This window comes from Eretmochelys imbricata, chromosome 8 (assembly GCF_965152235.1).
Source record: "Eretmochelys imbricata isolate rEreImb1 chromosome 8, rEreImb1.hap1, whole genome shotgun sequence".
Taxonomy (NCBI): Eukaryota; Metazoa; Chordata; order Testudines; family Cheloniidae; genus Eretmochelys; species Eretmochelys imbricata.
This window is the reverse complement of record NC_135579.1, coordinates 108625907-108639566: the sequence shown is the minus strand read 5'-3', so window position 1 is coordinate 108639566 and position 13660 is coordinate 108625907. Positions and strand designations below refer to the sequence as shown.

Sequence of the window (13660 nt, the reverse complement as noted above, 5' to 3'; positions counted from 1 at the left end):
GATATGAAAAAACTGGACCTGTTTGGGGGAAAAGCTTATTCAATGGGTAGCCTGCAGCTGTATATCTAACTAGCAAGCCTTCGTGGGGAGATACAACTACAATCTGTGAGACTCCTTAGCCAAGTTTAAAGACTGTCTGCCTCAGGACTCAAAGCAGGAGTTCTCTGCCATCTTGGAGGACGGTAAGAATGTGGCCAGGACATCTCTCAAGGTGGCTATAGATATAGCCAACACAGCAGCCAGGACAATGGCCTCTGCTGTCACCATGAAATGATGCTCTTGGCTTCAGGTCTTGGAACTTCCTCATGAGGTCTAAACAATCCATCCAGGACCTCCTTTTTGAAGGTTCCTCATTATTTTTGGAGCAGACAGACATAACACTCCATGGCCTGAAGAACTCAAGGGCCACCCTCAGGTCACTGGGCCTTTACGCTCCGTTGGTTTCCTGTAAGCACTTCAGGCCCCAACAGCTGCCATGTTTCTCGGCTCCACCTATGAGACAGGAGTCCTATAAAAGGAAAGGGAGAGGTTACAAGTGGCATCAACTGCTCCCCTCCACCTCAGAGGTTACATAGGTACTCCAGTGGGCCCAAGCAGCCCTTTTGAAGGTGCACCCAAGGGGCCTAGAGCAGTTCTCACTTCAGATCCTGCCTCCCCTTTATTTTTGGACCATTTGTCCCACTTCAGCTCAGTGTGGTCCTGCATAATAACAGATCATTAGGTGTTCAGAACAGTGACAATCGTCTATACCTTTCAGTTTTCATCCACCCCTCCCTCCCACCCCAATCTCTGTCCCTCTGCATGGACCCTTATCATGAGCAACTCGTCGCCCAGGAGGTGCAGTTCCTCTTACAGAGGGGGGCGGTGGAGGAGGTTCCTCAAAATTTGAGGGGGAAGGGGGCTTACTCCCAATATTTACTCCCAATAGCCGGTATCAAGTGGAGTGCCCCAAGGGTCGGTCCTGGGGCCGGTTTTGTTCAATATCTTCATAAATGATCTGGAGGATGGTGTGGATTGCACTCTCAGCAAATTTGCGGATGATACTGAACTGGGAGGAGTGGTAGATACGCTGGAGGGGAGGGATAGGATACAGAAGGACCTAGACAAATTGGAGGATTGGGCCAAAAGAAATCTGATGAGGTTCAATAAGGATAAGTGCAGGGTCCTGCACTTAGGATGGAAGAATCCAATGCACCGCTACAGACTAGGGACCGAATGGCTAGGCAGCAGTTCTGCGGAAAAGGACCTAGGGGTGACAGTGGACGAGAAGCTGGATATGAGTCAGCAGTGTGCCCTTGTTGCCAAGAAGGCCAATGGCATTTTGGGATGTATAAGTAGGGGCACAGCGAGCAGATCGAGGGACGTGATCGTTCCCCTCTATTCGACATTGGTGAGGTCTCATCTGGAGTACTGTGTCCAGTTTTGGGCCCCACACTACAAGAAGGATGTGGATAAATTGGAGAGAGTCCAGCGAAGGGCAACAAAAATGATTAGGGGTCTAGAACACATGACTTATGAGAAGAGGCTGAGGGAGCTGGGATTGTTTAGCCTGCAGAAGAGAAGAATGAGGGGGGATTTGATAGCTGCTTTCAACTACCTGAAAGGGGGTTCCAAAGAGGATGGCTCTAGACTGTTCTCAATGGTAGCAGATGACAGAACGAGGAGTAATGGTCTCAAGTTGCAGTGGGGGAGGTTTAGATTGAATATTAGGAAAAACTTTTTCACTAAGAGGGTGGTGAAACACTGGAATACGTTACCTAGGGAGGTGGTAGAATCTCCTTCCTTAGAGATTTTTAAGGTCAGGCTTGACAAAGCCCTGGCTGGGATGATTTAACTGGGAATTCGTCCTGCTTCGAGCAGGGGGTTGGACTAGATGACCTTCAGGGGTCCCTTCCAACCCTGAGATTCTATGATTCTATGATTTCCTAATCCTAAAGGCCAAAAGGGGCCTTCGGCCCATTCTGGACCTGGGTCGCTGCAACAGATATTTCAAGAAATTGAGGTTCCTCGTAGTCTCCCTGGCTTTCACCATTCCCTTCCTGGATCCAGGGCACTCATATTCTTCCTTCGACTTAAAGGATGCCTACTTTCACATTTCTATCATCTGTGGCCACAGAAGATTTCTCAGATTCATTGTAAACCAATGCCACTACCAATTCACTGCTCTCCCATTCAACCTGTCTGCAGTCGTCTGGGTTTTCACGAAGTTCATGGCAGTAGTAGCGGCCTTCCTCAGATGGCGAGGTGTTCAGGTCTACCCATTCCTTGACAACTGGCTGATCAAGGGGCAGTTAGAAGCTCACGTATGGAATAGCATTAGCATGGTCCAAGCCACCTTCCGGTTGCTGAGCCTGTTGATGAATGAGCAGAAGTCAACTCTTGTCCCAGTTCAGAGAATAGAATTTATTGGGGGCACTGCTCGAGTCGACCCAGGCCAGAGCCTTCCTTCCGGAGACCTGATTTCAGACTATGTTGGATCTAGTATCCAAAGTCATGATCCACCCAATTACGACAGCCCAAGTTTGCCTCAAGCTACTGGGGCACATGGCTGCATGCATTTATGTGGTTTGGCATGCAAGGCTGCATCTCAGGCCTCTCCAGATGTGGCTAGCATGAGTGTGTTCCATGAACAGACACCACTTGGATTCAGTGCTCACCATTCCACCCCTGGTCCACACTTCCCTGGACTGGTGGAAGGACCCAAGGTTGGTAATGATGGGGGTACCCTTTGTGGCCCCACAGCCATCATTGTCTCTAGTTTCGGACGATCAGACCTGGGTTGGGGAGCCCACCTCAACAGCTTATGGTCCAAGTGTTACCTGCACAATCTAGGGCACCACAACTTTACCCTACTGTGGGCTTGTGGTTAGATGTTTGGCTGCATGTGTGTGTTCTTCCTATGTGCTGTTCCAGCTCTGTACAGATAACTGGCACAGCAGACCTCGAGCGAACTGCCCAATGACTACAAGATTCATTAGGGTACGAAGGCCAGGTTTATTGTCTATTAAGCATGGTTCTAGTATCCCGCAGACTCTATCGTACCACTAATACATGTATGCCCATAACAATGGACCAGTTCAGTGAAAGATGAAACTCTGTTCTTCCCTAGGCTAGACAAAGACACTCCCTCTGAGATACATCTTTATACCCTGATACAAACAAGTTACATACTGCTCCTCTAACATAGTTAGTTACTGCCCCCGACATGGCTAGTAATCACCCATCACCTTCATAGAATCATAGAATATCAGGGTTGGAAGGGACCTCAGGAGGTCATCTAGTCCAACCCCCTGCTCAAAGCAGGACCAATCCCCAACTAAATCATTTGTCAAGCCTGGCCTTAAAAACCTCTAAGGAAGGAGATTCCACCACTTCCCTAGGTAACCCATTCAAGTGCTTCGCCACCCTTCTAGTATCCAACCTAAACCTCCCCCACTGCAACTTGAGACCATAACTCCTTGTTCTATCATCTGGTACCACTGAGAATAGTCTAGATCCATCCTCTTTGGAACCCCCTTTCAGGTAGTTGAAAGTAGCTATCAAATCCCCCCTCATTCTTCTCTTCTGCAGACTAAATAATCCCAGTTCCCTCAGCCTCTCCTCATAAGTCATGTCCTCCAGCCCCCTAATCATTTTTGTTGCCCTCCGCTGGGCTCTTTCCAATTTTTCTACATCCTTCTTGTATTGTAGGGCCCAAAACCAGACAGTACTCCAGGTGAGGCCTCACCAATGCCGAATAGAGGGGAATGATCACATCCCTCGATCTGCTGGCAATGCTCCTACTTATACAGCCCAAAATGCGGTTAGCCTTCTTGGTAACAAGGGCACACTGTTGACTCATATCTAGCTTCTCATCCACTGTAACCCTTAGGTCCTTTTCTGCAGAACTGCTGCCTAGCCACACAGTCCCTAGTCTGTAGCAGTGCATGGGATTCTTCCGTCCTAAGTGCAGGACTCTGCACTTGTCCTTGTTGAACCTCATCAGATTTCTTTTGGCCCAATCCTCCAATTTGTCTAGGTCACTCTGGACCCCATCCCTACCCTTCGCATATCTACCTGTCCCCCAAGTTTAGTGTCATCTGCGAATTTGCTGAGGATGCAATTCATCCCATCATCCAGATCATTAATAAAGATGTTGAACAAAACCAGCCCCAGGACCAACCCCTGGGGCACTCCGCTTGATACCAGCTGCCAACTAAGCATCGAGCCATTGATCACTGCCTGTTGAGCCCGACAATCTAGCCAGCTTTCTGTCCACCTTATAGTCCATTCGTCCAAGCCATACTTCTTTAACTTGCTGGGAAGAATACCGTGGGAGACTGTATCAAAAGCTTTGCTAAAGTCAAGATATATCACATCCACCGCTTTCCCCATATCCACAGAGCCACTTATCTCATCATAGAAGGCAATCAGGTTGGTCAGGCATGACTTGCCCTTGGTGAATCCATGTTGACCATTCCTGATCACCTTCCTCTCCTCCAAGTGCTTCAAAATGGATTCCTTGAGGACCTGCTCCATGATTTTGCTGGGGACTGAAGTGAGGCTGACTGGTCTGTAGTTCCCCAGATTCTCTTTCTTCCCTTTTTTAAAATGAGCACTATATTTGCGTTTTTCCAATCGTCAGGGACCTCCCCTGGTCGCCACAAATTTTCAAAGATAATGGCCAATGGCTCTGCAATCACATCAGCCAACTCCCTCAGCACACTTGGATGCATTAGATCTGGACCCATGGGCTTGTGCATGTCCAGCTTTTCTAAATAGTCTTTAACCTGTTCTTTCACCACTGAGGGCTGCTCACCTCCTCCCCATACTGTGTTGCCCAGTGCAGCAGTCTGAGCTTGTCTGTGAAGACTGAGGCAAAAAAAATCATTGAGTATTTCAGCTTTTTCCACATCATCTGTCACTAGGTTGCCTCCCCCATTCAGTAAGTAGTTATGTTGTAGTTATATTCCTGGAAAATGCTACTGTGAGTGAAACGATGTTAAGCGAATCGAATTTCCCCGTAAGAAGTAATGTAAATATGGAGGGGTTAGGAAACAATTTAATATGGTATACAATGATGCAATGATGATTGCAATGATGATTGTGAAGCTTGTTTGGGGTGGATGGAAAAGGGTGGGATATTTCCCAGGGAATGCCTTACTGCTAAATGAACTAGCACTCAGCTGAGCCCTCAAGTATTAACATGTTTTTAATGCAGCCTCATGCTCTACAAGGCAGCACAAATTGTGGGAGGAGACACACCATGGCAGAGAGAGACAGAGACACACACGCTGTGTGTGTGTGTGAGAGAGAGAGAGATGCGTTTTTCCCCTTTAAGTGCACTGACCCCACTCTAAGTACACTGCATCCAATGAAGTGAACTGTAGCTCACGCAAGCTTATGCCCAAATAAATTGGTTAGTCTAAGGTGCCACAAGTCCTCCTTGTCTTTTTGCGAATACAGACTAACACGGCTGCTACTCTGAAACCTTTCCTTTTTGCCTTTTTAAGTAGATCAGGAAGTTGAGACAGCAGCTGCTACCAGCAAGCTTTGTGTCCCACCCTGCTCTGTGGAACGGGGTAAAGGAGCCGGGGGGGGGGACGACGGACATGACACCCTGACATCAGCATCCCGACCCCCGCACAGCAAGCAGGAGGCTCCCGAGAGCAGCTGCAAGGCAGAGGGCAGGAGCAGCAGAGGGCAGTGGGGGAGGGGACACCTGAACTGCCCAGCAATTGATAGCCTGCTAGGTGGCTGCTGCCCAGTTAACCTAGGGGAGTTGAGAGGGGGGGCTGCCAGCCCATCCTGGTTCCAAGCCCCCACCAGGGAGCTCCAACTGGCTGCTCTTTCTGCAAGCAGTGGACAAAGCAGGCGGCTGCCAAACAAGGTTCTAAGGGAGCATTGCACAACTTTAAAGAATCATGTTCTCTAATAAATTCATCAGCAACGTAACAATGTTAACCGGGACGACTTAAGTGAGGAGTTACTGCATAGCGAAACAAACTGAAGTATTTCAAATTAAAAACAGACAAAAGCAATCAATGGTCTCTTTTCAACCAAAACTGCTGGTAAGTGGCTTTGCCAGACAGAGTGTTTTCTTGCAAATTTCTCTTTGCACATCTTAAGATTTGTCTGTCTGTCTGGTCGCTGTTGGTGCTATTAGGGCAGAAATGCTTCTTAACAATCCAATATTATATGGTTTTGATGCCGTTTAGATGGAACATGACTCCCTGCTTCTTAACTCATTGCTTCTGCTCTCCTATTATGGCTGCTTCTTCTTACTGCAGGAAGACCTTGGCCTATAGAACTCTCCCTGCACATAAACATCAGAGAACTCAGTGTTGTCTGCTTAGCCTGCTAAGTGTTCCTTTCCCTGATCTCTGGCAAGGTGATGCAAGTCCTGACAGACAATACCGTGGGTATGTTCTATATCAACAAGCAGGGAAGAGCTTGATCCTCTACCCTGTGTCAGGAGGCCATCCATCTATGGTATTTCTGCGTTAAGCACTCCATACACCTTGAGGCTTCACATCTTCCCAGAGCGGATCACCTCAGCAGGTCCTTTTCCTCTCACCACAAGTGGTCCCTTCACCAGAAATCATCAGGTTCATCTTCCAAACCTGGGGATCTCCCCAGGTGGACCTGTTCGTGACCAAGCAGAACAGAAAGTCCCATCAGTTTTTCTTACTGTGAGGGCACAGCCTGGGCTTTCTCTCTCCTATGCCTTCCTGCTCCCATGGACAGGGCTGCTGCTCTACGCTTTTCCCCTAGTCCCTCTGGTTCACAACGTCCTTCTGAAAATCAAGCAGGACAAGGCGAGAGTTATTCTCATAGCCCCAGCGTGGCCACGTCAACACCAGTTTGGTAAGCTGCTGGATCTATCAATAGCAATTCCACTTCTGCTTCTGCTCTGTCTGGACCTGATCTCAGAAGACTATGGCGGTTACTTCACCCAAACCTTGCCTCCCTTCACATAACTGTGTGGATGTTACATGGCTGAACCTGGAGGAGCAGGCCTGTTAGGAGCAAGTTCTCCAGATTTTGATAGGTAGTAGAAAGCCGTCCACTAGGGCTACCTACCTTGCCAAATGGAAACGCTTCTCAATTTGGGCATGACATAGAGGTCTCTCTCCGATCCGATCTTCTCTTCAGGTTGTCTTGGACTACTTAAGAACATAAGAATGGCCATACTGGGTCAGACCAAAGGTCCATCTAGCCCAGTATACTGTCTTCCGACAGTGGCCAATGCCAGGTGCCCCAGAGGGAATGAATAGAATAGGTAGTCATCAAGTGATCTATCCTCTGTTGCCTATTCCCAGCTTCTGGCAAATGGAGGCTAGGGACACCATCCCTGCCCATCCTGGCTAATAGCCATTACTTCCTCCATCTAAAGCAGCAAGGTCTGGCCCTTGTGTCCATCAAGGTGCACTTGGCAGTAATCTTGGCCTTCCACCCACTGGTGAATGGCAGGTCAATGTTCTCTCACAAGATGGTGGTCCGGTTTCTCAAGGTACTGGAGAAACTCTATCCTCGGGGCCTCCTTCCATGTGACTTAAATCTGGGTCTGTCAAGGTTCATGCGCCGTCCCTTTGAACCCCTAGCATTGCGCCCTCTAATTCTCCTCTCTTGGAAAGTTGTATTCCTGGTGATGATCACCTCAGCCAGAAGGGTTTCTGAAATCAGGGCCCTTATGTCAGAACCACTGTACACAGTGTTCTTCAAGGACAAGATCCAGCTGCACCCCACCCAGCTTTCCTGCCAAAGATGGTTTCAAAATTCCATAGCAACCAGGCTATTTTCCTGACAGTCTTCTTCCCAAAGCCTCACATAAACTCTGAGGAGCAGCAGCTTCACTCATTGGACATTAGGCATGCCCGCACCTTCTGTATTAAAAGGACTAAACCCTTTCACAAATTCACATATCTCTTTGTAGCAGAAAAGATGAAATGGCATCCAGTATCATCCCAGAGAATCTTGTCCTGGATAACCGCCTCTGGCCATCCTAACTGCTCACTCCACAAAAGCTAAGGTCTCTTCAGAGGCATTCCTTGCACAAGTCCCAGTCCAGAACAACTGCAGGGCAGCAACTTGGTCATCGGTGCATACCTTTGCATCCCACTACACCATCATCCCACAGGCCGGAGACGACACCAGGTTCAGAAGAGCAGTGTTAGAATCAGCACGTCCATGAACTCTGATTCCACCTCCTGAGGTACTACTTGTGAGTCACCTAATATGGAATGGACATGACCAAGCACTCGAAAAAAAAAAAAAGGTTACTGACCATAATTGTTGTTCTTTGAGATGTGTTGCTTATGTCCATTCCACGACCCACCCTCCTGCCCCTCTGTCAGAGTGGACCAACAAGAAGGAACTGAGAAGGTGCATAGCCGGTGACACCCCTTATACCACAACCTGAGCACGCTGCACCAGAGGGTGCTAAAGCCAGCCCAATGGATATCACTGAGAGAAACATCTCCAGCAACAGTGCCCACAGCACGCACACACCTAATGCGGCATGGACATGAGCAAGAACAACAGTTAAGTCAGTAACCCTTTTTTATATTATTTATTCTAATATTTCTGTAGTTCATTGCTGTAGTGCAAATATGTTCTGTATTATCTTCTGTAATATCTGCTGTAGTGCAAATATCTTGCTTCTCACTAGGTAGGAGCTCAGTCACTGGTAGCCAACTTGTATAATGAAAAGGAGTACTTGTGGCACCTTAGAGACTAACCAGTTTATTTGAGCATGAGCTCAATAGCTCACGAAAGCTCATGCTCAAATAAATTGGTTAGTCTCTAAGGTGCCACAAGTACTCCTTTTCTTTTTGCGAATACAGACTGACACGGCTGTTACTCTGAAACCTGTCAACTTGTATAATGTATCTGAATAGTCTCAGGTTGTTCTGAAGGGTAACAGTTGGTAATGGTAGTGGAGTAACAGGTGAAAGAACCTGGAGATATGTTACAGAACTCCCCTTATGCTCACTAATATGATTAGCATTTTAACATTTTCTATCAGAGTGATTAATTCTATAAGTAATTCTTATACATTTTCTAAAGCAAAAATCAAAAACAAAAGAAAAAAATAATAAAGCAAAAAAAACACAAAGAAAAAAGGACAAATTCAATTGCAAAACATTTGGTTGTTTAAAAAGATCAAAAGCTATATTAGAAGCATGGCTGTGCCATATAAAACAGGGATTACTATAAACAGAACCATGTCTAGAAGGGGTTCACCAGATAAAATGGTCAGATTTAACAAGACAAGCTCCCTTCCAGGGCTCATAGAGTCACCAAGTGTGGGTCTGATTGGTGTGTTTCCACTCTTACCAGGTGCGCTCAGTCATATGGAGTGCAGATGACAATAAGTTGATTTCCTGTGGCACAGATGGTGCAGTGTATGAGTGGAGCTTGTTGACGGGTAAGAGGGAGTCAGAGTGTGTGCTCAAGTCCTGCAGCTACAGCGGTGTTGCCATCTCTCCTGATGCCAAAATCATCTTTGCTGTTGGATCTGACCAAACGCTCAAGGAAATTTCGGATTCTTCGGTGAGCCAGCTAACATACATACCTGTGACTTCGCTAGGTCCTGACAGGCAGCTTAAAGGATGGTTATTACCCAGGGAAAGCACCGGTGCTTTCCTCTCCCTACCTCCCATTTTCCAGTTTAAGCAATTAGGAAGGAACCTTGTCTTTGTATGCATCCACTGACACCTCCTACCACCTGAAATGTTATGTTGTTATTTATCTATGTTCTTATACTGTGCCCTTCACCATGATACCTGAGCATTTGTTGCTATTTCATTTCATTTCAATTTATGTTACTTCCAGCAATTTTTCAATGCATATGACAAATTAACTTTGAGCTACATTTATCAAAAGCTTTACTAAAATTCAAATATATCTCATCTATTGCAGTTTCCATTGTCCACAGCTTTTCTTTACAGAAGCAGTTAAATGTGTGTAACAAGTGTTTAAAATTTTCAAAAGCACCAAAGTCTCATCTTGAAAAGTTACTTGGACACTTTTGAAAATTGTACAAAGATCTATTTATAAACCCTATGTGACACTATGTCCCATATTCTTCCTAGATATATTGTGTGGCAAATTGCCAGCACTACTTTGATGGGTCTCGCGCTTTCTCTTCTTGGGGAGGGTTCGTTTCTCGCCCCTGAACTGGGGTATTAACTGCCCCACTAGTGTCCTAGAGGAGGGGAGTGGAGAGGGAGGGACCCAGGCCCGCCCTCTACTCGGGGTCCCAGCCCAGGGGCCCTAAGGATAGCAGTAAACCGCTTGAACTAGCGGTTTCTTCCCCTGGGCTACTTCCTTCTTCTGCCTTTCAGCTTGTGGGGCTTTTTGCCCTCCCTCTGCACAAACCAGGTGTCCCTTTACCTAGGGTCTTGGTCTTCTTAGCCCACCGCAGCACTTCTCCAAACTGCTCTCTACTCCAACACCAATCCACTCTGCTTCAACTCCTTCCCTTCTCTGATTGAAGCAGAGGGGTTTTGTCAGGTGACTGGCTTCAGGTGCTCTAATTGACTTCAGGTGCTTTAATTGGCTTCGGGTGCTTTAATTAATCTGTTAAACTTTCTTCTGTCTATAGGGAATAAAGCTCCCTTCTAACACTCTCCTGCTGCCCTCTGGCCATGCTGTATCATATATCCCACCCCCCGCTCAACACCATGGGGTTGGGCTACTTGGGACGAGAGGCAGTGCTGTCGTGATAGGCCATCAGCATTGCCGTGTTGGTTTCCAGCCCTATGCTGTACCCGGAAATGGAAGGGCTGCAGGAATAGGAACCACCTAGTCACTCTTGCGTTCTTCTCCTTGTTTCTGTGCATCCACTAGAGTGGGGCATGGTCTGTCATGAGGGTAAACTCCAGTAGGTAGTAGCGGAGAGTCTCCATAGCCCATTTTACCACCAGACATTCCTTTTCAACGAAGGCATACTTTTGTTCCCTGGGGAGGAGTTTCTGGCTGAGGTACAAGATTGGGTGTTCCTCCTCCCCTACCATCTGCGAAAGGACGGCTCCTAGCCCTACCTCCGAGGCATCTATTTGTAGGATGAATTCCTTCTTGAAGTCTGGGGCTATGAGTATTGAATGGCAGCAAAGGGCTGTCCTTAAATCTGCAAATGCTCCTTCTGCCACATCAGTCCACTTTACTATCTCAGGGCCTCGAGCCTTTATCAAATCCGTCAATGGCCCTGCTCTTGTGGCAAAATGAGGGATGAATCTCCGATAGTATCCTACTATCCCTAAAAATGCTCTGACCTGTTTTTTGTGGACTGGTTGAGGCCAACCTTGTATTGCCTCCACTTTGTTCCATTGGGGTTTCACCAAACCTCTCCCTACTACATACCTGAGGTATCTGGCCTCAGCTAGTCCCATGACACATTTGAGAGGGTTGGCAGTGAGGCCGGCCTCCCGCAGGGTGTCTAGCACCACTTCTACTTTTCCGAGGTGCATTTCCTAGTCAGGGCTATGGATGACTATATCGTCTAGATAGGCGGCGGCATACTTGGCATGGGGTCGCAGCAATTTGTCTATAAGTCATTGGAATGTTGCAGGGGCTCCATGGAGTCCGAAAGGGAGGATGGTGTATTGGAACAGGCCATCGGGTGTAGAGAAGGCAGTCTTTTCCTTGGCATTCTCAGCCAGGGAAATTTGCCAATATCCTTTGGTCAGTTCTAGAGTGGTTAGGTATCGGGCCTTGCCTAACTGATCAAGTAGCTCGTCAATGCATGGTATTGGATAGGCATCTAATTGGGATACTTCATTCAACTTCCGGAAGTCGTTGCAAAACCTCGGGGTGCTGTCAGGCTTGGGGACTAGGAGGATAGGGCTGGACCACTGGCTGTGGGCTTCTTCAATAACCCCGAGTTCCAGCATCTTCTTCACTTCTGTCCTAATTTCTTCCCTTTTAGCTTCCGGTATTCGGTATGGTCTTATCACCCTTACTCCGGGACTGGTGACAATATGATTTTGGACCAGTGTCGTACGGCCCAACTGTACAGAACACGTCCTGGTTCCGTTGGATTGTATCAATGACCTCTGTTCGTTGTTCTGGAGTTAACTCAGAAGATATCTTCACCTGCCCCTGTGGGTTGTCTGTCTGGGGTGGAGCTCCCCAAATGACCAGGCACATCTCTCAGTCACGCCAGGGCTGAAGTCTCCGTACTTTCGCCCGATGGTTGTAATATGTCCGCTGGGTCTCTTGTGCTTTTTCCAAATGTTCTTGTACTATAGGGGTTACTTGAGTTATTCGCTCTCTCATCTGTGTCATGTGCTCAATGACATTCTTTCCTGGGTTGGGTTGTTCTTCCCAATCTTCCTTGGCAAAATCTAATATTCCACATGGGTGGCGTCCGTATAGTAGTTCAACGGGAGAGAAACCAGTGGACGCCTGGGGGACTTCCCATATACAAACACTAGATACAGTAGAAGGGTATCCCAGTCTTTTCCGTCCTGTGCTACCACCTTCCAGATCATACTTTTAAGGGTACGGTTAAACTGCTCGACCAGTCCATCTGTTTGTGGATGGTAGACTGAGGTCCATATGGCCTGGATTCGGAGTAGGGTACATAAGTCTTTCTTTAATTTCGACATGAACGGGGTTCCTTGGTCTGTCAGGATCTCCTTAGGGATGCCCACTCTGGCAAAAACCTGGAGTAGTTCTTTTGCTATTGCCTTGGATGTGGGGTTTCTTAAAGGAATGGCTTCTGGATACCGCGTGGAATAGTCAAGGATGACTAGTACGTTTCAGTGGCCCCGTGCCAGTCTTTCCAGTGGGCCCACTATGTCCATTGCTATCCTCAAAAGGGACTTCAATAATAGGCAAAGGTACTAATGGGGCCCACAAGTGAGGTTGGGGGCTATGCAACTGGCATTCAGGGCAGGAGGCACAATAGCGCTGGACCTCTGCATGTATTCCTGGCCAATAAAACCTTCTTAGGACTCTATCCAGTGTCTTGTCTACTCCTAGATGTCCCCCAAATAGATGACTGTGAGCTAACTCTAGAACTGCCCTTGTGTGTTTCCGTGGGACTAAGAGTTGCTCTACTTCTTCCCCTCGTATTTGCGCTATCCTGTACAACAGATCATGTTTGAGCACATAATATGGCCTTGGGCCTTTGGTCTTTCCTTCCACAGGTACGCCATTTACTTCCACTACCTCCTCCCTCACATTCGCATATAGCAGGTCATTGGCTTGGTCCTGCCCAAAATTCTCACGTGCGGTACCAATCTGACCTAGTTCCAGGGGGTCTGTTTCTACTCCGCCCCCTAGGTTGCTCCTACTTGGGCTAGGAACTGCCTCCAAGTCCTCACTGGCCTGAATTATCTCCTGGCCTCCTGAGCGGGTTCGCCTACCAACAAGGGAGGTTTTCTGGTTCTCTGCTAGAATCCTGGTCCCTAATCTTTTATCTATCCTCCTTTCCCACCTAGACTTTCGGGGTTTTCCGGGGGATGAGAATAACTCTGGGGCAAATTCGGCAAACATTGGGGTGAGGCTATCTGTAGGTGCCTCCGTCTTAGCCTGGGGGTTGCTACCCTCCCCTGGCTCTATTTGGGGGAGTAAGCTCTCAAACCCGGGGAAGTCCCTACCAATTAAGACAGGGTAGGGGAGCCTGGGGACCACCCTTGCAGTCACCCTGGTAGTATTCCCCTGGATCTCA

At 47.7% G+C, this 13660-nt stretch overlaps 1 protein-coding gene across 1 annotated transcript in view; it reads left to right on the top strand.

Annotated features, from left to right (window-relative positions):
* CFAP57 (cilia and flagella associated protein 57) overlaps positions 1-13660 on the top strand; it is a 136765-nt gene that overhangs the window by 57065 nt on the left and 66040 nt on the right. The window contains exon 10 of the mRNA XM_077823980.1: positions 9322-9534. Coding sequence (XP_077680106.1) covers positions 9322-9534 — 213 coding nt within the window. The remainder of the gene's footprint in view (positions 1-9321; positions 9535-13660) is intronic.